General features: G+C 38.0%; 1 protein-coding gene across 1 annotated transcript in view; it reads left to right on the forward strand.

Moving 5' to 3' along the window:
* IGFBPL1 (insulin like growth factor binding protein like 1) overlaps nt 1–24,739 on the forward strand; it is a 41,387-nt gene extending 16,648 nt beyond the window's left edge. The window contains 3 exon segments of the mRNA XM_032213802.1: nt 21,869–21,978; nt 22,970–23,086; nt 24,590–24,739. Coding sequence (XP_032069693.1) covers nt 21,869–21,978; nt 22,970–23,086; nt 24,590–24,739 — 377 coding nt within the window.
* Nucleotides 24,740–24,966: the final 227 nt, after the last annotated feature.

The following is a 24,966-nucleotide window of genomic DNA, read 5'->3' on the forward strand; positions in this document are numbered from 1 at the left end:
AGCTCCATCAAACATCATGATGCTCTTCCTTCCCACCTCATTTATCTCCCCAGTTTTTCACTGAACCACACTTCTTTATTTGGGGATACCTTGAGTTATCCCTTCAAGGTTTTGTGGCACCACACAAAGCTCTTCTCTCTAGCAGAAGCCACAAAACTTCTGTGGAATAGAATAAGCAGATTGCCCTTAATAGAAAGAGCAGAGTGGTCCAAGAGAAGACCTTTATTTACTATTGGGGGAAAAACATGTTGCAGAACTCAGAAAGTCTGTTGATCAAGAAAATTACTTGCTGCATAATCTTGACGTGTAACCTGTTGCATAAGATTTGATTGTTGTTGCTGGGGGGAGGTGGGGTAGAGGTTTATTGGGTTGGGTATTTAATATTTTACTTCTTAAAAAACCAACACCACCTGGACTCACCATGAGTAACATGGGCAGCCAGGTACATTTTCTTAATAAATAAATAAATAAATCCATGTTTGCATGAACAAAGGTAGATAAGGTGATCCTGGTAGTATTTGGAGGAAGAAGCATAAGGATACTACAGGTAACTAGCCTAAAGAAGTTTAGCAAAGTTTGGAAAATATAATCAATCTGTATTTTCCCAACACATATAGAGGTCCAAAAACAGGAGGCTTAACTAAGTAAAAATGGAAAAGAAGTAGATGTCTTTTAGATCTTTTGAGAAACAAATTTATTGAAAAAATAGAGATGTTTGTAGGGTCTGTTTTTTTCTAGAAATCTGAGGTAGAAGGACAGTGAATTTAACTACAAGTTGAATGTAAAGTGTTTCCACTTATAAAAGAGCAACCACATGTCTGTCTGTCTCTGTCTCTGTCTCTGTCTCTCTCTCTCTCTCTCTCTCTCTCTCTCTCTTCTCTCTCTCTCTGTGTTATTTAAGTAGATAACTTAAATAACAACTAAACCTTTTTCTAACAAATGAAGTCTAAAAATAAAGTGCTAGGCTCTAGAGATTTCTCAACATATTGGTGCAAAATTGTTCATCTCTTAGAGTGAGAGAGCATAATCCTTCATTTGTAGTAACCCTCTTTGGCAATAACTAGTTCTCACATAATTTCACAGGAACAACTATGTTTGCAAGAAGCATATTTTTGCAAGGAAACAAAATTTTGTTCACCCACTTCAGACTTATGCATGCCTTGTTTTCAAAAAATAAGGGAAAATAATGAGTATTGCTTCACTATCTAGTTAATGCAGCTAGATGCGTCATACAATGGCTGTATTTGCACATTAAATTAAACCAGATTTTGTTGCTCTTTTAGGCAGGGTTCATTGAATGGACTCAACAAGTGGCTGTTCATCTAACCAATTCTGTCTGGGCTAAGAAGAATTGGGCTAATTAGTATTTCGATAGGTGAATACCAAGGAATACCAAGTTTGTAGACCTGATAGTTGAAAAACATCCAGGAGAAAGTAGCATTGCCAGTACTAGGTAGATAGTGGTGGAGGCTGTATTCTATTATTTGTATGAGTCCATCTGAAAGCAGGAATGAGCTATGATTAGTTAGACAGATTTTATAAAAGAGCAGATACTACCGGTAGATAGATAGTCAAACCTTGTGTTTCAGAGGTGGTATTCAGTCGGTTCGTACCCATTGCCTGAAGCAGTGGCAGAAATTTTGTCCACTTCAGAGAACTGGTAGTGATGACTGCCTAGCCATGTCCCTTAACCGGTCCCCGGTTGCTCACCTCACCCATCTGGTCACCACTTGCTTGCGCTTCCTCTTTGCATACCAGCTCTCAAAGAGCATGTGCTTGGACTGCTTGGACTTGCAAGGCAATGGAATGCGCATGCACAAAGAAGATGGTGGTGACAGAAGACACTTTTTTGCCAACCGTAGGATTTTTCAGCGGCCTGCAGCCAGCCACTGGCTTCTTTGAGAGCCAGTATGCAAAGAAGCGGCTGGGAGGCTTCTTTGCCAGCCAGACACTTCCCAGCAGCGGCGACTGGCTGGAGGCCACCAAAAACTTTGGTCGGCTTGCCTTCTGGACTGGACCAGCCACCATGGAAGGTAAGCAACCAAAGAGGCGGTGGGCAGGGGGAAAGCAGGGAAACGGATGACTAGTGAAGGGAGGGAGGGGGTATATAGGGAAAAATCCTAAAAAATTTCCTACGTTTTCTTGTCGGCATGACTAGGTGGGGGGAATGTGACTGAGTGGGCATGAGTGACATCACGTTGCCCATGCCCACTCAATCCCATGCCCTCCACCTAGCCACGCCCATTGAACCAGTAGTGAAAATTTTTGAATCCCACCACTGGTATTTACTTGACTATGCCATGCAGAGGAAAAATCAAAGGCCAGGAGGGCAGAAGGAAATGACCCTAGATTAGTAATCTCTTAGGCAAGAGTCTGCAGAGCAATAACCAGAAAGGGAGTGCAAAATAAACATTTAACCTATATCTCACAGCAATTTTGTATTCAGTAGATTATAAAGGCTTAAAGAATCAGTGCCATTGGCCTTGGACCCCTTCTCAATGTCTTGAGTACCAATCCACAACTGTCTGTTGATAGACCGGTTCAGTTCAGTAGGTCTCTCTGTTCTTGAGCACCTAACATATAGTGGTACTTGGTACCTGGTTTTTGGGTGAGGGGCTTTTGGGCTTGGATGTAACATTCTTAATTTGAGGGAGTTGAATGCTTTCTTACTCATCTTCATACAGAACAGTTGGTTTTGGTTCATATATCCAAAAGTATTTGTGCTATAAAGTAGATACATACTCTGTCTTGATGGACAATATAACCACCATTGATTGGTCTCTGCTTACTTGATTACAGAATCTTAGTTTCAGTCTGCCCAGTCTTCTGCTGAACCAGTTTGATATTGCTGTGACAGTCTTAAGATCTTACAGTGCCTGCTCACAATCTTGATTCTAATCCAGCCCTCTGTGATTGATATTCTCATCTTCCTATACATGATTCTGACTGTTATCACAATATCTTGCCACGCTACTGTAGTTAAGTATAAGAAGTTTCCAACTGTCATCCTTTGTTTGTCAGTTTGCAATAGGAATTCACTGTTTACACATAAACACATAATGTTCATCTTTGTTTACACATAAATATGTTTATGTTCATGTCTACACATAAACAGAAAATCGGTTTCCCTTGGTTTTGCCATCTCCAGCTAGCCCTGGGTATTTTAAATCCTTTCTGTATGGCTAAAAAGTAACTTCAGGTCTTCCTAGGAGTAGACTTTTATGAGGGTCTAAAATAGTATTGTGATTTAGGAGATTTCCTTATTTTGAGGGGATTTTGCTTCCTGGCTGGCTTCCTGGAAAAATGCATTTTTCCTTTTCACCTGTATAAGATGAAGGGTTTTTAGCAGTGGTGGGATCCATTTTTTTTACTACCGGTTCTGTGGGCGTGGCTTGTTGACTGTGGCAGGGGAAGGATACTGTAAAATCCCCTTTCCCTCCCGATCAGCTGGGACTCGGGAGGCAGAGAATAGATGGGGGCAGGGCTGGTCAGAGGTGTTATTTACCGGTTCTCTGAACTAGTCAAAAATTCTGCTACCGTTTCTCCAGAACTGGTCAGAACCTGCTGAATACCACCTCTGCCTCCGTCACTTCTGACTTTTGGCTCTTTTTGGTGCTGATTGTGTTTTTTGTCTAGGGCTATGGTCTTTAGCGTCACAAGACTACAGTAGTCCTCGACTTACAGTTCATTTAGTGACTGTTCAAAGTTACAACAGCACTGAAAAAAGTGATTTACGACCGTTATGACAGTTGCAGCATCCCCATGGTCACGTGATCAAAATTCAGGTGCTTGACAATTGACTCATATTTATGATGGATGTGAGGGGTTATGCTCATTTCTGTGATATACTGTAACTGTACAAAACTAGCATTGTTTAAAATATTATATATGTCATTTTTGTTTTTACCTTTGTTTTATGGCAAGTGGAAAAAAGAGAAATCTTAATCTGTACCGAATATCACCAGTGAGCAGAAAATTATGGTGAGTAGGTAACTGTATGATTTTTGGTGTCATCTTCTAGTCATCCAGAGTTTTATAGCCCATCTATGAAAAATTTAGACTTTGGGACCTTTTTACATCTGTCTTACACTTATTACTCATCGCTCCCACATAAGGGATGGTCAGTGACTGTGATAGCTACACAGCCATCAGAGACCATTTCTGAACTGAAGCTGTGTTTGACCTATGTTGTTTTGTGAGCTCAGGTAGCAAATTAAAGAAGATTTTTCAACACACCTGAGGGTCTTTAAAACAAATTGCTTTGAGTTAGGTTCTCTGATTGAAAAATTGACATCACGCTTAAAGGGAATTTCTCTGCTAGTGATTTATGACAACTTCCAATCTCGCCAGACTGTTTACAGCCACTTTTCCTTCATCCATAGTAGCCCAGCCAAATTTGCAGGAGTTTTGTCTTTTCCGCCCCACTCTTCAGGAGGGACCAGCATGCTACAAAGCACCAAAACTCATTATTATTATTTTCAAACAACATTCCTGGAGATATGTTCTAAACTGAAACTGAACAAGGGAAAGAGAATGATTTTGTTGAGTTAGGAGTCAGGAGTTGGAATGAGGAATTCCCTTCAGAGGAAAATGAGACTGCCCAGAAGCTCAGTTTTTTTTTAAAGAAACTATTGGCTTCACTGCAATTTCAGTTAATTTGCAGCTAAGCCTGAACTAAATTGATTCAACTCTTGAATATTGCTAACATCATTGCAACACTGAAGTTTGGAGATCCTTTTCTGGATTGGAGAACCCTGCACCCTGTATTCATGCCGTTGTGATCACTCATCTGGACTACCGTGAGCTGTGGTGGTGCAGTAGTTAGAATGCAGCATTGCAGATTAATTCTGCCAACTGCCAGCAGTTCGATCCTCGCCAGCTCAAAGTTGACTTGGCCTTCCATCCTTCCAAGGTCTGTAAAATGAGGGCCCAAATTGTTGGGAGAAATATGCTAACTCTGTAAACCGCTTAGAGAGAGATGTAAAGCACCATGAAGCGGTATATGAGTTTAAGTGCTATTGCTATTGCTACTATGATGAACTCTACAGTGAGCTACTCTTGAGGAGCATTTGGAAGATTCAGTTGGTGCAGAATGTAGCAGCAAGTGTAGCAAATGGCTCTACTAACTCAGGGTCTGTAACACTGCTACTCTGTGAGCTGTTTTGTTTGCCAGGGTGCTTTCCAATGCAATTCAGTGTGCTGATTCTCACCTTTAAAGCCCTTCATGGTTTAGGAACCAGGTTACTTGATTAACTATTTCTCCCCAATTGTTTTTACCCATCCAATCCAGTCAGACCAGATGGGCATGTTTCAGGTCATATCTGCCAAAGAATGCCAGTTGGCAGGGCCCAGAAAACATGCCTGTTCTGCCACAGTGCCTACCTTGTGGGACATTCTTCCTCCAGAGATCTGAATGGCCCTGTCGCTGCTGACTGTTTGTTGGTTCTGTGCCCAGGCCTGGGGCCTTGACAATATACAGGAACCCACTTTTTGGTTTTGCTAGTGATGCTGCTTAGCCACTGTATTTTACCTTTTGAAATGTTTTAAATTGATTTTATTTTAAGTCTGTTCACCACCCACAGTCACTTGTTGAAATGGGTAACTATATAAATCAGATGGAGGGATGGGTTGGATAGTAAATAAATAGAGATAAGTAAAATAGAGAATCAAGGCATGGTTTCTCAAAGTTTTAATACTTTATCATACTTTTTATCATACATAAATTATCACCAAAATTAAGTATCATTGGTATGGGAAGGAGGCAGGGCTGACATCACGATGATACGATGTGTGATCTTGGAGCTCCAGGATTGCCCTCAATATCTGCCACTGGACTGTCCATTTGTCCCATAGAGATGGTGATAGAGAAGGGCACATCCTGCCGATCCCAGGGATCCTGCAAAGTCCCCAGTAGATCCAGGAGAAGCCCTTTTTTCCGGCCACAGAGAAGCAGCCATTGAAGCTGCTGAAAGTTGGGACAGCTCCAGAATGGAAGCAAAGTGTATCGAATTGGTGAGATAAATTTTATTGTTAGAGAAGAGGACACCCAAAAAGATCAAAAGTAAAGTTAAAATTGAAGACAGAAGAAGTTAAGTGGCAAGATTAAGCCTGACTCAAACTTAGTGTGTCATTTTTTTTCTTTTTAATATTTTTATTGATGGAATTTTTACAAACGCTTTTTACTTTTTACACCAGACTGGGTTTTTTTCTTTCTTCTTCTATTTTTCCTTTTTTAATACCTATCGATTATGACTTTTTTTTCTTTTTTCAATGCTCTATCACTTTCTCTGTTACTTCTCTTTTTCTCCTTAAGCCTGGAATATAAAGAGGGGAGTAAAAGTAGAAGAAAAGAAGTAACACTGCCACTTAGAGGCTGGAGGCTTGGAAACATTGTTTTTCTTTTCTTTCTTTGAACATTTGATCTAAATTTCAAAGTCTTTGAGTTTGTTTATTGAAAATGATAGTGGAATGAGCTCGGATTGTTTATACAGGTGCTCCTCTGGGGTACTATCACTAGCTGGACTGGAGTGAAAAGAAAGCCTTGACTTGAAAGAGAGAAGATTGCAGTGAATTTGTTTGTAATTTAATAAAAAAGCTTTATTCTATATAGTGGCAGTGTTTACTATCTGGAGGAATGTTGCAGCACGGAAAAGAAAAGGAGGTGACATTACAGATGATTATGCAAGAGATTCAAAAAATACAAGTAAGAACAGAGAACATTGAAAAGAGAATTGAGAATATTGAACAAAGAACAGAAAAAATAGATGAAAAAATTGAGAATACTTATCAAATGATGATGAAATACGAGGACAGATTTCAAAAAATTGAAGAAAAATAACAAAAAGAAAAGAAAATTGGCGATATTGAGAGCAGATTGAGCGTGGATGGAAAAGTCAAGAGTGGAATATTGGAAGGGGAGATTGACAGATTAAAATTTTATCTCAGATTCCAGAATATAGAATAAAAGGTGGAAAATTTGGCAGAAGTAATGATATACATTTTGGCAGAAGCATCGGTGAACCAAAGGAAAGTTGATGGAGGAACAGACGAGGGGTCTCGAGTCTTTACAAAATATGCAATGGAAAGCAAGTTGCCAAGAGATGTCCATATAAGATCTACCAAGAAAGCAATTAGAAGACAAATACTACAAATGGTAGGAGATTTAAGATTGCACTACTATTGGAAAGATACAGGATGATGTAATGAAATGCTATAATAAAAACTAATTTAAATTTAAACTTAGAATATTATACATAAAATGAAGTAATAATAGTTATAGTCAAATAAATGATTAACAATGATAATAATGCATATATATATATATATATATATATATATATATATATATATATATTAATTACAAAAGGCAACAGTAAAATATTGGGTTTCTGTCGTGATGGACTCTAGTGACGAGCCGATTGACAGATATGGAAGCAGTTAGCTTCCTCCCATAATTGGGGCATACCAGGGGTTGTGACACTAAATATATGTGTGTGTGTGTGTGTGTGTTTGTGTGTGTATGTGTATATCGTCCCACCTGTTCATACCTCCCGCCTGCCAGCCATTTGGAAGCCTGCCCTTATTGATAAACGAGTCCCGAACATGATGAATGACACCAGGCCCACACTCACAAGAGCCACACAGAATATCACCACCAAACATCCACAAAGAAAACAGACAAAAACACAAACTGATGAGGAGGCACGACCGAGGACCAGAAGCCAGACTGCAAATGCACAATTAGCCTCTTTAAACCCCGCCTATCCTTATATGAAACACAAACCCCCAAACAATCAGAACACACCTCCACTCAATCAGGACACACCTCCACCCAATCAGGACACAGCCAAGCTCCCACCCAATCAGTTCAAACGCCCACTGGCAGTTAAAAGGAAGAAACAGCCGAGATCTCACATTGCTCCTGGAAGCACCAAGCCTGAAGTAGCCTGAAGATGACGAATGAGACTTCGTCGAAACGTCGCCAAGACATCTCCAATTTTACGCAGGAGAAAACCCGAATAACTAGAGACCTATATACTAACACCCGCGAAAACCTCAGAAAACACACACACACACACATATATACATATACATACACATACATACATACATACATACATATATATATATATATATATATATATGAATGATTAATAATATGAAATTTTATATAAATTGTAAGTGAGGACTATGCGGAGGATGCATAAAAGTTTTGTATCCAAAGTTAAACAATTTCATGTAGAATACAATATAAAGAGGTAATATTACTGGATAGTTTTAGGATGATGTAATTAAATGCCATAATAAATTTTTATTCTAAATTTAGGAATATTGGACTAAAATTTATAACTGGTTGGAAAAAAATGAGAAAATACCAACGCAGGAGGAAGTTATTCATAAAATAATGGAATGTGCTGAAATGAGTAAATTGACATTTGAAATTAGAGAATAAGAAGATAAACAATTTTATAAGATATGGGATTTATTTTATCAATGGTTAGATAAAAATATATGGAAATGAAAGATACTAGAGAATGTTATCAATACAAGAATAATAGAATGATACTGAATATAACAAAGATATATTATTATTGGATAGATTGAAGATGATGTAATTAATTGTTATAATATAAATAAACCCAAGATTTAGTATATCTCATTTAAAATGAAGGAATAATATTGATAGTCAAACAAATGAGGTATAATGATAATGTATATAAACATATTCATTTTGATATTATATTATAATCAAGTGATGACTGTAGAAAGAATGCACAAAAACCTTGTAACCAATCGACACACTGTATGTAATGGAAGATGGTTTTATGTTCTGTTTTATGTCTTCTTTGTCTAAAAATAAAAACTTTTTATACACACAAAAAAAGTATCACTGGTATTTCAGCTGTGTCTTAAAATAGTTCAGAGCCAGTTGTAGTTGCTTTCTGCTGCTAAGGCTACATTTCACCATTATATAAAGCTGAGCTTTACGTCCCCACTTTGCCAGCATAGCACTTACTCTGCTAGTATAGTAGAGCTTAAACCATGTGCTGTGTATTCCCCGACACAAAAAGGAAAGGAGAAGAGCATAATTCTGTGGAACTACAGAACAATACCCTATATGTGCTTCTCTTTCATGACAACACTGCAAGCTCAGAGCAATTGTATAAATCAATGCAGCCGTGAAATTCTCATACGACATATTTGGGGTATTTTAGTACTCTTTATTATTATCCAAAGAAAGAAAATGCTGAAGGTTTGCGGTGCTTTGGATTCAGTTTGGAAGAAAGAATTCAAAATGTGCAGGGAGCTGTTGTTGTTATCATTTCCTGACACTTTTATCTGTAACTCAAGCTAGTAAACATACCTAATACTCCAATTTTCCTCACAATGATCCACAAATGCAACCTTTGTCTGGGACTATAGTTTGTCTTACTCCACTATGTAATGTTACCTACTGGGAGTACTCTATATGTTTATATTACTTATCATGACTGACATTTTTTATATTCTTTTTATAGAGACTTTTATCATTAAAACCGAAGAGCTCCCCCTGCATATGTAGGCACTTGGCCCTAATTAAATATTCAGAATAACAGCTGAATATTGTTGAATTTGCATTTATGGGTATGTTAATTGGATATGGTTGGTTTAAAACCAACAGCCCATATGAACCCCCTTTTTTCATTTTTAAAGCCAGTTTCAAAATCTTATTTGTTGGCTGCCCCCCAAGAGCTCTTACCCCTTCCCTTCCAAGAGATATAAAGCTATACTAACAACTAACTTTTCCTTCATGTTTAATTGAAGATAAACTACTAATGGGTGGTTTAAAATGTATTTTACATTAACAGGTTGCATTTGAAATCCTTGTTTTTAAAACATTGCCTGGTTTGTATGCTGTAAGCCACCTTGGGAGAATTTGAGATTTGAGTTCTTACATGGCTAGAAAATTGATTAAAGCAATAAAGTAAAACACTTGTTTGTGGAGTAGGAATTGTGGAGTAGGTTAGTGAAGAGTTAAACTTTAAGAAACTCGAATCATAACAATATTCCATAGACAGGGAGATTGACAGTATAATGGACTCAGGAATTGCATAAAATAACAGAAAAGAGTCTGACACATGCTGGGTTGTCATATTGTATGGTTTGAAAAGAATTAAGAATGGCTTGTTTGCTTACATTTGTGCTATGAAACTGTCATGCTGCAGATGTTGCCCCAGAAGTCTGCATTATTTCAAAGAGTAATCGGTATAGATGTCATGAAAAACAGTTTGTGAGGTAGGTGGGGTTGGTAATTCTTCCCGGGGAATCTAAAATATTGCTATATGCCAGCTGCTGATGACAGTAACCATTGTATAGTGTTCCTTTGTTATAGAATGCCTTGTGCCACTCAATTGTAAAACCTATCCCATTACACTTTTTTTGGCTACAGCCTTTAACAGGGACCAGATTTTGGGGGAGGGGAGGGGTTAGCATAGGATATTTTGTTAAAATAAATGATTTGCAAGAACAAACTTACTGGTAAATGGGTTAGTACATAGCTTCCATTAACGCTGTTCCATCTACAGGGCTATCTCTGGGAGAGGGAGATGTAAAAAGTCAATATGGCAGCCAAAGCCCACCAATCATGATACATATAAAAGGGGATGGGATTTCATGATTGCAGCTACCATCTTTTTTTAAAACTACTTTTACAGGTAGTCCTCACTTAGTGACTGCCTCATTTAGCTACTGGAGTTACAACAGTGATGAAAACTTTGTGAGCAATCCACACATTTATCACCTTTGCAGGTCTGTAAAGCAAAGGAAAGCTGAAGTAAGATCACAAGCACAGCCATGGTTTCACTTAGCAACCGCTTTGCTTAACAACTGATTTGCCAGCCCCAATTGTGGTTGCTAATTAAACAAGGACTGCCTGAGTGTACTACTTTCTGGGGTACTCCTGCTATTCTGTCATTTCTCACTTTCATCCAGCTGCCACTCTTAGACAATTCAGCACTTAGAATAGGAAAGGCTATTACAGTGATGGCTAACCTTTTTGTCACTGAGTGCCAAAATTTGAGTATGCATGCATGTGCCAGAGCACCAGAACCCAGAAGAGAGCAGCTAGCTAGTGCAAATGCGCATGGTGGCCAGCTGGTCTTCCGAGTTCCGTCGCACACATGTGTGCCAGTCATGCGTGACCGGCACGCATGCGCACAACAGATCCCAGAAGAGCAGATGGCCACCATGCTCATTCACACCAGCCAGGAAAATTTCCTCCAATTTTCCATTGTGGACATCTGTTTTCCTACTATTTTCAGCAAAGATCTCCAATTTGGTGCAGGGTATAATGTTTCCTTCCTTCCTCCTTCCCCTCCTTCCACATGTGCTTCATTAACTATTTCTGATCTAACCTCAGTTTATTTATTGAGCCTCTTTGTGACCATGTAGTTAGTAGCTATTACAAGTGGAGTGAAAATTGTAAAAAAAAAAATTAAACAACTAAGGTTACTTATGTAGCATTAATTTATTACTCTGTCAAACAAACAGATTGGTCAGAAGGTAATGAGATATTATTGTCCATTCCTTACTTTCTTAATTACAAAAAATAAAAGGTGCCAATCAGCTGTTACTAAATGAAAAGATTCCTTATGAAAAATAATGATTAAAAAGGGCTTTTATATAAAATGCTATTATATAACAGTTGCACTTGATTGGCTACCAGCTGCAAAATGTATGATGATTCTGAAAGAAATATCATATTTAACAATATTCCCTATTCTCTGTTAGTGAGTACAATTTCTGGAAATGATTGGTCAAAGTTGCAAGAAAAAAGTTTCTTGGATTTGTACCCGCTGTAATCTATTGATTCTTGTCAGTTTACAGCCTTCATCTTTCAGCAGGACACATGGTCCAAGTTCATGATACATAATTGGGTGTCATTGGCAGATTGATGGTGCCATCCTCCAAATTATGGGAAGATCACATCCAGTGAGTTAGACAAATGTTTAAAAGTAATAATAAATTTAAAATAATTTATTTAAAGTTCCTCCTCAAAATCTGTTGGAATTACAATTTACAGAATTTCAATGCAACAGGTTCTTGTGTGATACAAATTCTGAGAAATACAAGGGTCACATTATTTGATTACCCTTTAATGTTATGACTGCAATTTTTAAAAAAGTCTAATTTGATAGACTGCATATATTTAAGGGAGGGCAGGAACCGTGCAGAGGCTCATTCTGGCCTCTATAGGAGCTTTGTAACCTTTGCCATTTACTTCCTTCTCAGGACTGTCCTTATTTACACATAATGATAACCAGGGTTTGCTGAACAAACCACAGCTGGTGGAGATGCTTAACAATACTCTGAGGAATAAACCAATGTGTTTATAAACCACATTGCCTGAGTTCAGTTAGCAGACTGTGCCAAAATCATATTTTGGCCCTGGGATACACAACTGTGACCAAATGAATATTTACCTCAGCTGTTTTCTTCGCCAAAAGCAACTCATTTAACTAAAAAAAAAGTGTTTGGCTAATCCATATCTTAGATTAAGTTGATCTACGTGATCTTGGACAATTGGTTAATTCTGTAAATCATATAGAGATTACCATATTTGAATGGCTTGTATGAACTGAAGTTCATCCACCTCAGTTGCTTCCTCTTAAAGAAACAAGCATTGGGCTAATTTTGCATGGAGGGAAGAGAAACACTTCTTTCCTGCCTGAATGTTGACTGCAGCGCATGAAGTAGGTCTCTCCTAGAATCTCTTATGGTTCACAATGGGGCTTTTTGTCCATCGGCTCAGTTCATATGAAAGTGACTCAGTGACCCTTTCAGTACTAACAATACTAAAAATATTTTGGAGTCTGAATCAGGATGGGTAAAACCAGAAGTAAAGAGCTGCACATCCACTCAGATATGCTTTTTGGTTGTCATCATTTTTTAAATAAATTTTGTAGGATCCAAGACCTAGCAAGGAAAGCAGGGTTGTTCTTGTTTTTTGGCGGGGATCTTTAATCAATGGTTGAGATTCAGAAAAAGATGCTGATTTGCAGTTCTTCTCTTAAGTTGAGTGCTCCTTCTAGCTGCTTCAATTTAGGCTTTACCCAGCCTTTGTGAAGCATCTGCGGGAAATTCTTCTTAGGCTGAATTGCATTGACATCTGTGAAGCTTAGCTCTGTGGATGAATAAATGGTGTCTGGGAAATCCCACTTATTTTGGCTCCTGTGGAAATGCATTCTGGGGTCAGGAAGTATGAGAAAGGTAGTGAACAAAGGAAATGGATACAATGGCAGTATGGAAAAATCATCCTTGTAATTGGATTTTGTGGTGGATAAACTTATATGCCAGGTTACAGACTGGGCAAATCCAGACACAATTCTTTTTATTAAAATACAAAAATCTAGCCCATTATTTATTATAACCAAGGCTTGTCTTTATTTAAAGGAGTTTATGGTAGTATTGATCAAAGATGCCTATTATTATCATTATTATACAATTGTATCACAGCGGCCAGTTGTTTAGCCGGATTTGGCATTAGTTACTAGTCGGGCCCCACCCAGGGGCCTAGGATGTTGTAACGTATTTTCGTAATATGCGTGCAGATCCAAGCAGTGCGACTTTTTGCACTTGACTGATGATGATTTTGTCAATTTTTAACTGTTTTAAATGTAATTCCAGTGCTTTTGGAATAGCACCCAGTGTGCCAATTACCACTGGAATTACCACTGCTGGTTTGTGCCATAGTCGTTGAATTTCAATTTTTAACTCCTGGTATTTTGCAATTTTTTCATGTTCCTTCTCAGCGACCCTGCTATCACCTGGTATTGCGATGTCTATGATTATGACCTTATTTTTCTCAACCAGTGTGATGTCTGGTGTATTATGCGCCAGTATTTTGTCCGTTTGTATACGGAAATCCCACAAGATCTTGACCATCTGATTTTCAGTGACTTTTTCAGGTTGATGTTCCCACCAGTTTGTTGCTGTTTTAATATTATAATTTTTGCACAAATTCCAATGGATCATTTGTGCTACCGAATTGTGCCGCAATTTATAATCAGTCTGCGCAATTTTTTTACAGCAGCTGAGTATGTGATCAACAGTTTCATAAGCTTCTTTGCAAAGTCTGCATTTGGCATCATCAGAGGATTTTTCGATTTTGGCCTTAATGGCATTTGTGCGGATAGCTTGTTCTTGCGCAGCCAGGATTAGTGACTCTGTTTCTTTCTTTAATGTACCTGCTGTTAACCATAACGAAAGCGAAAATCCCACAAGATCTTGACCATCTGATTTCCGGTGACTTTTTCAGGCTTATGTTCATCATCATCATCATCATCATCATCATTATTATTATTATTAATAATAATAATTTGGTTAATCTTTGGTGAGATTCACAGCCTTTGGGGCTGGTTGGTAGCTCAACAGCTCGAGTCCTAACCAAGGACCTAGGAACTGTTAAGGTAATGTCGAAGGATATAAGCTGTTCCAAGTAGGGTGGTTTTTTGTAGAATCAGAATATTCAAGTCTGATAAATTTAAAATTTCCAAATAGCGAGGTAGCCCTTTAGGTATTGCTCCAAGGGCTCCAATTACAATTGGGACAACAAACAATTTCTTTTTCCACCGTCACTCAACTTCAATTTGCAAGTCCCGGTACTTTGTAATTTTTTCTTGCTGTTTATCTTCAATTCGTGCATCTCCAGGTATTGCAATACCAATGAACCATACTTTTTTCTTTTCAACTATTGTTATGTCAGGGGTGTTGTGGGCCAAGTGCCTGTCAGTCTGAATTCTGAAGTCTCACAAGATCTTGACTTTCTCATTCTCTAAAACCTTCTGAACCTGATGTTCCCAGTGGTTTTTTGCTGTACTCAAATCCAAACTTTTGGCACAATTTCCAGTGAATGATCTTAGCAATGCGGTCATGACATTGTAGGTAGTCAGTTTGTGATATTTTGCTGCACCCATTGATCAAGTGGTCGACTGTCTCATCTTTCTCATTACAGAGGCAACATTTGTTGTTGGCGGTGACATGTTGGATTTTTGCCTTCATGTAGTTTGTGGCTAAGGCTTGTTCTTGAGCTGCCAAAATAAAGCCTTCTGTTACTTTTTTCAGTGCTCCTGATCTTAACCAGTTCCAAGTTAGCTGTTGGTCAGCTTTGCCTTCAATACTTTTCAAGTATTGGCTATGCATAGCTTTGTTTTTCCAATTTTCAGCTCACTTCTTAATTACTTCTTTCTTATATTCAGTTTTTGACTTAGTTGTCTTTAAAAGGCCTCCTTTATTTACTTCCATAATCATTGGTTCTTCACTTTTCTAGATGTAATCATTCAAGCTGTGTTTTTCTTCTTCCACAGTCGGTTTTACTTGTAGGAGTCCTCGACCACCCTCTGCTCTTGGTAGATATAATCGGTCAACTTCACTTTTAGGGTGCAAAGCATGATTCATTGTCATAAGCTTCCTTGTTTTTCTCTCCAAATTGTCCAACTCCATCTGGGTCCAGTCAATTATTCCTGCAGAGTATCGAATCACAGGTATAGCCCAGGTATTTATGGCTTTTATGATGTTTCCTCCACTCAGTTTGGACTTTAATATCTTGTGAATTCGTCAAATGTACTTGGCTGAAGTTAATTCCTTGACTTTATTATGCATTAAGTCAGAGGCCTCTAAAATCTCCAAGTACTTGTAGCCTTTTTCTGGTTTTACTGCCTTTATCATTTCTTCATTCTCAAGTTCTATTCCATCATCTTCTATGACCTTTGGTTGCCATTGTTGCACATTTGTCAATTCCAAACTGCATACTAATGTCTAGGCTAAATTCTTTTGTGCTTTCAATTAATAAATTCAGTTCTGCTTTTGTTTTACCAAACAGCTTCAAATCATCCATGTACACCAAGTGCGAAATTTTCAGTCCTCTCTTTGCAAGTTCATATCCATAGTTCATCTTCTTCAAAATGATTGTCAGTGGTTGCATTGAGAGTATAAAAAGTAGGGGTGAAAGGGAATCGCCCTGGAAAATGCCTCGTTTAATTTCAACTTCACCTAGTACTTCTTCATTAGCTATGAACTTCATTTTCCAGAGGTTCATTGAAGTTTCCATGAATTTATGTATGTTGCTGTGTTGTTGTTGTTGTTGTTGTTGTTGTTGTTATACTTTATTCATTAAACAAGAAACTCAGTCAACTAAACATTCAAAATTGCATCACAAATAACCATTAACTAATGGTTGCTAATGGTTGATACGGGTTGCTGCCAGTGTTCTAGGTATCAACCAAGTACCTTCTTAAAATATACAATGTTGTTGTTATTGTTGTTGTTATTATTTCTACAAGACATAGCTTAGAGAAAATAGCCATGAGCAAGTACTATTTCCTCTAAGCTATACTTTTTATGAATTTGAATTTTATATGAAAAAGCTATATTTTTTATCTATTTGAGACTTCATGTCTGCATCTCAGTTAGCTCTTTATTGTACATGCTGTATAGTTTATTAGAAAGCCAGTTTGATAATAGTGGTTAAAGCACCATGCTAAGAACTAGGACGGGTGAAATTCAAATGTTTTTACTACTAGTTCTGTGGCCATGGCTTGGTGATGGGGTCCTGTGACTTAGTGGGCATGGCCAACTCAATGTCACTCAGGGCCATACAGTCACAGGACACCACCACCACCAGGCCTCGCCCACAGAACCCAGTAGGAAAAAATGTAGGAGTCCATTCACAGCCGAGCTGCTGCTCCCTTTATGGTCCCCCTCAGCCCCTTCCCTTTCAGGCTGCAGCAGCTCTGCTGTGAATGGAGGGAGAAACGTTCGGATAGGGTAGGCGGGTCGAGCGGCCGGCAGAGCTGAGTGACAGAGCGACCAGGCGGGGCCACCAGGGATTTTTGCCACTGGTTCGGAGAACTGATGCCGATGGTCTCTGCTAGTACGGTCGAACTGGAAGGATTTCACCCCTGAACTAGGAGATTGTGAATTCTAGTTGTGCCTTAGGCACAAAGCTACCTTTGGGCCAGTCACTCTCTACGAGTCATAGGAAGGAGGCAATAGGAAATCACTTCTGAAAATATCAGGAAAATTAAAGAAACTAATCCAAACAGCTTACAGGAGTTAAGACTGGTTCAAAGACCAAAGCAGTTTACTAATTCTTTTTAGTAATTCTTAATTAAAAAGATAGAATCTTCTACCAAAGCTGTAAGAAAACTTTATTGTTATCTATGTGTCCTTGAAAAACTAATTGAAAATGAAAATTATTTACATGAAATCCCAGTGTTTTAGTATTTTGAAATAGGTACCCTTTCTGTTCTTTTTTGATGGAGGAGAGCACATGTAATACTTAAAACAATGAACAGAAAAATCATTTTACTATGGAAAACCATAAAATAATCTCACTGAAGCAAAAGCAGCAATGCTTTTTTCAACATTTTTTTCTTACACATTCTTGATAAATATCTACTGCTCTTTGTTTAAAAAATTATGCCCCTCTCTAAATTCCATACATAAGAAACACATAGTAATATTAATGACAAGAACAGATTCTGCTTTTTTATCTCATCTTTTTTCATCTCCTGTCTAATATGACATAGTTCATCTGTCTAGAACAGTGTTTCTCAAACTTAGCTTAGCTGGGTGGGGTATTGTAGGAGCTGAAATTTACACATCTTAAATGAAGTTGCCAAGATTGAGAAACACTGGTTTAGAAGGAAGTGGGATTAAGTCTGCCAAAGCAAATGTAGCAAGTTTTATGACATCTTAAAAACTACTGATTGTATCATGGTGTATATTTGAAATTTCCTATAGGCTAAAAGATGCAAAAACAATATTGCTGATCCTAATAGTGTTGATTTTTATCGTGCTCTATGACCATGCAGATGGAAATCAATTTTATCTGTCACAAAGAACTCCTGATATATAACTGGTGAATACATGATTTCTCAAAGCTATAAAACAAGAGAAGAGGGAATCAAGCTATTCTCCAAAGCACCTGAAGGCAGAACAAGAAGCAATGGATGGAAACTAATCAAGGAGAGAACCGACCTAGAAATAAGGAGAAATTTCCTGACAGTTAGAACAAGTACCTTAATCAGTGGAATGACTTGCTTCCAGAAATTGTGAATGCTCCATCACTGGTAGTTTTTAAGAAGCAATCAGACAGCCTTTTGTCTGAAATGGTATAGGGTTTCCTGCTTGAACAGGGGATTGGACTAGAAGACCTCTAAGGTCCCTTGCAGCTCTATAACTCCATTATTCTATTAAGAGAAAAATGTTTCTGAATCTTTCTACTCCAGTATCCATGTCCCATTTTTTACCTGATTCTAGATAATGAGATTTGTTTATAAATCTATTGTCGAATGTCATACAATTGCAGACCATCTGCCAATCTAGTTTACATCTTTCTTTCTTTTTTGCCCATCAAAAACATTGGCAGGGGACTTAATGTGTTTATAACAGTGCTGTCCATTAAACTTGGAAAATCTAATACATATGGGATAATTGTAAAATAAAAGTTACAGCCAACTGCTATAAAGAATAAAGTCTACTATTAATCTGCTACGACTATTCATCACCAAAATCCTTGAAAGGTACAAAGCTTCTAACAGACAACCCTGTATTAAAGTACATGTAAACAGTTATGCTCCCTATTCATCTTCATTCAGAAAAGTCTCAGCAGATATATACATAGGTACTCCTTGTTTAATTTAATAATGACCATAACTGGGACCAGCTACTTGGTTGTTAAGCAAATACGTTACTAAGTGAAACATCACAATTTCATGATCTTATTTCCGTTTTCCTTTGCTTTACAGACATGTGAAAGTTGTAAATGCGAAGTTTGGCTGCCAAGTTATTTTTCCATCATCATTGTAACTGCTAAACAAAGCAATAATTAAACGGCTACCTGTAATGCTGGCATCCAAAGGAAATTAGTAGATTGGACATTTCACCTTTTTTACAGAGCCAGTTAAATAAAATTACTGCAAACATTAATTTCTCATTTGAAATGTTACAGATGGGAGTTCTTCTAACAGATGGCCTTTCGCTCCCTCGCTTTCTCATCATTTTCAAAGAACATTGTGACAAGAGACAGGTGCCAGCCACTCATTCCTGTCTTCCCTGTTGCTTTAGCTGCAGGCATCTTCTATTTGAGAGTCTCCCAGCATGCCAGGTGTGGAACACATCTTGCTATGTCAGTTCCAAACAGCCTAATAGAGAGGGGGATTTTGTATTGTGTTCTCAGAGGCTGATCCAGAAGTACACACACACACACACACACACACACACCGGAAAAAAAAAACCCTCCAGGGTGATAATTGCCATCTGCAAGGGAAGTAGTGCTAATGGCATGGGAATCCAGGCTGTCTGCATATTCCTTGTGAATTGGGGAAGCTGAAAGGAAATTGGCTTAATTTTACAGGCTTCCTCCTTCCATCCCAGAAGGCTTGCCATCATTCTGAAGTGTTGCCATAGATACAGCTAAGAGAGAACTCTGTGTGAAATCAAAAGGGGAACTATAGAAAGATTAAGACACGTGAACCTTTGAGTTGCCTTGCTAGTTTGAAAGAGCAGTCACTACTCCCGGGATGTATATTTATTCCATTTTCACTTCTACCAAATAAGACATAAAGAACAGTTGTTGACAACCGGTCCTGGGTGTCCCAGAACCAAGAGACTTGAGAATAAACAAAAGCATGAAGTTATGATTCTTTCTAATATAGAAAACCATGCACATGTTGGCTTTGGAACTCCCCCACCTCACTCCGCCTTCAGAAGATAATGTTGAAAAATCCTGATATTAAAATTATTAAAAATCCTTTGGATGCATAGAATTAAAAATTACTATAAAACAGTTGTTCATTCCATTCCATTTTTTCTTTGGGGTACATAGCAGAATATCTGGGAATCGTCTTTTCTTGCATTTAATTATTTCAATAGTAGATTCAAAAACACTCATTGGCCCAAAGGTCACCCAGTTAAATAGAACATGGTTGAATAAGGAATGTATGCGTTCATAATTTTAAAATCACTAATCTGTTAATATTAGAAATTTAGAATTACATTTTTACTAAGATAATACTTAGTAACATGCAAACATTGATGGATTGGATTGAAATCAGTGGTGGATTGCGTTTACTGTCACAACCAGTACGCTGATCACGCGCTCGTGTGTTCTGTTCACGCACACACCTGACTTGTGCTTGACGCACATGTGCAATCCACCACCCCTGCAACAACCAGCTGCTTGTTGGGGCTCGCACAGGCACCACACATTATGCGCGCATGCACATGTTGCTGTTTGCCATAAAAACAGCTATAGAGCGCGGGTAGGCGGGTGAACCAAACAAGCCACCATACCAGTAGGCTCTCAGCTGCTCCCGGCCATTACCAGTATGGCCGTACTGGGCCATACCCACAGTAACCCACCTCTGATTGGATTGGATTAAGATAGATGAGAGAGGGGGGAGGGAGAGAGAGAGAGAGAGATGCAACAGAAGCATTGTTTTCTTAAATCTTTATCAAAACTAACATTATTTTAAACTATGTATTTTAAAATATTAATATTAAATAATATTTTAAAGATAATTTTTTACCAAATCATTTAAGATGTTAGAAACCTTGATAAGTTTCAGCTTACTTACTTTGAATCATGATTTAGTGTTAGGAATTTGGAAGTTATTTAACTACAATTCCCAGAAGTCCCAGCATTAGCTATACTGGTTAGAGCTCTTGGGAGTTGAATTCAGCAACATCTGAAAATCCCAGATTGTCTGTTTCTGCATTTAATGGATTGTGGACTGTTTTACTAGCAGACTGAATGTTCCATTTCAAAGATTTTTTTTTCTTACCAGGATCAGATCAGAGCATAATTCAATTCCCTAAAACTCAAATGGTGCATAATGGTGCAGATCGGGTGCTTCTGGGATTCTTACTTTGTACATCTGTAATCACGTTCATTCACATTTTTTAAGAGTCTGTTTTTTTTCAGACCCTGAAATTTTCTTGCACAAGGAGGCCTCTGAATAGTTAAGAAAGTCTTCATGAAGAAGCACCATTGAATTCTATGAAAGAGCAACAGCACCACATCCTGGACAACTGCAGCTTTTTTTCTTAAAAAGTGTCTTTGTGTTTCCTGAGGCATCTCTACAATTACCTCAGAAGAAGGGACAATGAAAAAGATATATAGTAGTAATTTATATGCCACTCAAGAATCCAAATTCTTTGCAGGGCTCCAGATTGTTCTTCACAAATCGTTAAGCATCATATTTCCATGCTAACAAATGAAATATAACTTTAAAGCACTTTAATTTATCTTAAAGTAGTGATATTAGTGCAAAGAATTAAACTAACAACTATCCACTAAGAGAACTATTTTTATTATCTATTCCATGAAAAACTCACAAGACTAAAAAGTGCAACTTTCAAATATATCTATTTATTTCCAAACAGAGACACAGTACAGGTAGTCCTCAACTTACAACCACAATTGAGCCTCAAGCCTTCTGTTGTAAAGAGAGAAGTTTGTGAAGTGAGTTTTGCCCCGTTTTACAATCTTTCTTGCTTCACTTAAGTGAATCACTGCAGTTGATAAGTTAGAACCCGGTTATTAAGAGAGCCTATCTTGGCTTTGCTTGTGAGAATCACATGACCTTGGGACACAGCAACGGTCATAAAAAGGAACCAGTTGTCAAGCGTCTGAATTTTGATCACATGATCACAGGGATGCTGCAAAGGTTGCAATTGTGAAAAATGGTCATAAGTCACTTTTTTCAGTGCGGTCACTAAATGAACTGTTGCAAGTCAGAACAGAACACACACCCCCAGGGGTGTTAGGGGTATCTTACAGGACTGCCTGTAATTCTAAAATGCTATATGTCTATGTTTCTTACAGCTCCTGCTATAATTGTGCCACCGAAAAGGATTCACAATGTAACTGGAGCCCAGGTCTATCTATCCTGTGAGGTGAAAGCAGTTCCAACACCAATCATCGCTTGGAAGAAAGTAGGTTAAGGGTCCTTCTAAATGCCAGTTGGCTGAATTGGGCAGCTACATCATACTTCTGCACTCAAAAGCAATATATTACTTATGGGAGTAGGTTGTGATTTATATTCAGGTGATCCTGGATCTTCTAGAACCCCCCCCAAAAAAAGATCAATCTACGGGATATAGAGGTATTCATAGAATAGATCTTAAAGGTTCCATTAAAATCCTGCAGGAGTGCAGAGTAGCTCCTTAATTGGATGTATTATAATTAACAGTTTTTCTTTACCCTTAATTAGCTGGAGATGACAAAAGCATTGAGATCCTGAAGATAAAATATATTTTAAATTCAGTGAGCTCTGTTTATTCTTGAATATACAGTGTTAGAAGAGACTCTCATAACAAAGGTAGATTCTCACCCTTTTTGTTGGATCAGCAGTCAGTACCATTTTGTGGGTGGCTGAAGGATTGCAGAGGATGAGATAATAATACAAGATGTGTATGGCAAGGCTTCTTTATTATTTTTAAATAAATCTTTGCATTGTGGCTATTTTAGGACTTGCACAATAAATGCCTTGTGTTCTCCATGATGCTCTTGATTTTTGGCAGCCAATACCAGAAGTTCTGAGGATGCCAAAACCGGTCCAGGGGCCTCCAACTGTTCATCATACATTAGATGGTTAAGCCTATGAATATGCCAGGAAAGGGAGTCTTGAGTAACGATAGGCTAGGAAAAGGAGTATGACAGCTATAGCAAATAAAGTGTTTTAGGGTATTGAAATGCAAGGTTATGATGAGGCATAATATTTTAAAAAGCAAGAAAATAACTAAGCTCAGAGAGCTCCAAGGACCTTTCATTTCAACTCTGAACTTCAAAATATTCTCCATTAAACAAAGCCTCAAGATTTTTTTAAATAAAAATTGTGATACACAAATGTTTAAATAAAACCATATACATAATTTTAAGCCAATGAATCTCTTTTGAATGTGCTGCCTTGGTTAAATCCCACAGGTCACTGAGTCCCCAAAGGGAGTTAGGCTCTTAGAAGAATTGCCTGGAGACAGAGTTAACATGGCTGTTCAGGTTCGAGGTGGCCCTTCTAAGCATGAGAGCACAGGTTGGGTTTTGGTAAGTATATCAGAAGGGGCAATTTGTAAGGGGACAACTACTGTGACATGGAACAATTTTTATGTGTAGGATCTCATTTCTTTGGTGAATGGTCCATCAGGATTGTATGTCATCCGTGAGTGCGATTTGTGGTATAAAAGCCAAATTTATTTATTTGTCAAATGTATTAATCACCTATTTCTCCGTCGGGCTACTCTAGGCAGCTTACAACAACAACAAAAATGAAGAAATGAAAAGTGTAAACATAACAAAGAAAGTAAAGGATGAACCATGAAAAAAGCAAGAGTAGAGTGAATATGAGAATAAAAGATGGGTGGGGAAACATGGAGTGAGTGAGAAAGGTGGGGTTTGCTATCATTCTAGTAGCCTCTCCAATATGGTTTCTTCTCTTTATTTCATTTTCTTCATTTCCTTTCTTTTCTTTCATGGAAGCATCATCCCATTTATTCCTATCATCATGATCCTATCCTTTTCAACAGACGTTCAGGAGATAGGTTGTTCTTGCCAGAGACTGATTTGATTGCAACTAGACAGGCTTTGAAATTTAGCCAAAGGATGTCTATAATCCTGGAGGAAAGACACAGAAGTACAGAGGGAGGGAGGGAGAGATTGTCCTCTGAGAGCCACAGTGGGTGTAACTTGCAAATGAGCAGTGCTAAATTTTTCAGCCTTTGTAGGATTGGGATTTTATAGTGAAGGATGCCTTCTTAGAAGTGTAAAACAATAAAACTGGGAGTAGGCTTCAGGAATATTAAGACATAAAATGGATGCTTAGACCTGGGCATAACCTAAAAGACCTATTTTGCCTTTTGAAGTTTCTTCTTAACTCTCAACAAATTATTAAAAAATAAGCTGAAAGTATTAGCTCTACCAACTGGGGGACTTTGTTGGATCTGGAAATATCTTGGGCTGCTAAAAGGATACTAGAGGTAAGTTTGGAAACTATAGCATGTATGGGTGTCATAGGATCTGCACCATTATTCATTCTATTTGTTAGGTAAAGTTAAAGGTTCCCCTCGCACCTATGTCCTAGTCGTTCCTGACTCTAGGAGGCGGTGCTCATCTCCGTTTCAAAGCCTTTCAAAGCCTTTCAGGTCTGAAGAAGCAGCTTCTTGGAGGAGAAGCGAAACATCTTCAAAGAAAAACCAGAAAGTACAGTTGCCACTTGAAAAAAGCACCTTGGGACAGTAGACAAGGTTGTTTTTTCTCAATTGATTGCCAGGAAATTATCTAGTCTCTTCTGGACTAATCAAAACAGTATTTATACCTGGCATACAAGGAGAAGGCTTACCATTTCATAAGAATTATTGTTCTTAAATAGCAAAGGAACCGCTGTACCCAAATGTTCACTAAATGGTGCTATCAGGGTTTTTCAGTCCCTGGTTCTATTGAAAACAATATAAAAAGGGATTACAGGTATGCAAAGACAATCACACTGCAATTATAGGAGGGGAAAAACACCCCCAAAGAGTGTATGTTTTGTGTGCTTGTTTTTCCCCCTAGATTAATCCACTGACAAAAGAGGACGAGGGTGTTTACCAGTGTCATGCCACAAATATGGTGGGAGAAACACAGGCAGAGGGGACTATTAAAGTCCTACATCAAAGTAAAAATAAGAAGGATCACTTCCCAGCATCAGAAGATATGAAGTAGCAAGGTAATCTTGATCCCTTTCGTGTTGATAGAAATGCCTTTTTAAATAAATATAAATTCCTGCTTTTTTTTCAGACAAGGATGGCATAATAAAATGAACAAAAAAGGGGAAAAGTCTGTTTCAACCTAAAGGCAAATAGATCTTAATTTCCATGGAACATTTACAAGCTACACAGTTGTTCCCCAAAACTCACCTTACCAGAGATATTCTCTGAAAGGCTTTTATC

This window comes from Thamnophis elegans, chromosome 3 (genome assembly GCF_009769535.1).
Source record: "Thamnophis elegans isolate rThaEle1 chromosome 3, rThaEle1.pri, whole genome shotgun sequence".
Taxonomy (NCBI): Eukaryota; Metazoa; Chordata; class Lepidosauria; order Squamata; family Colubridae; genus Thamnophis; species Thamnophis elegans.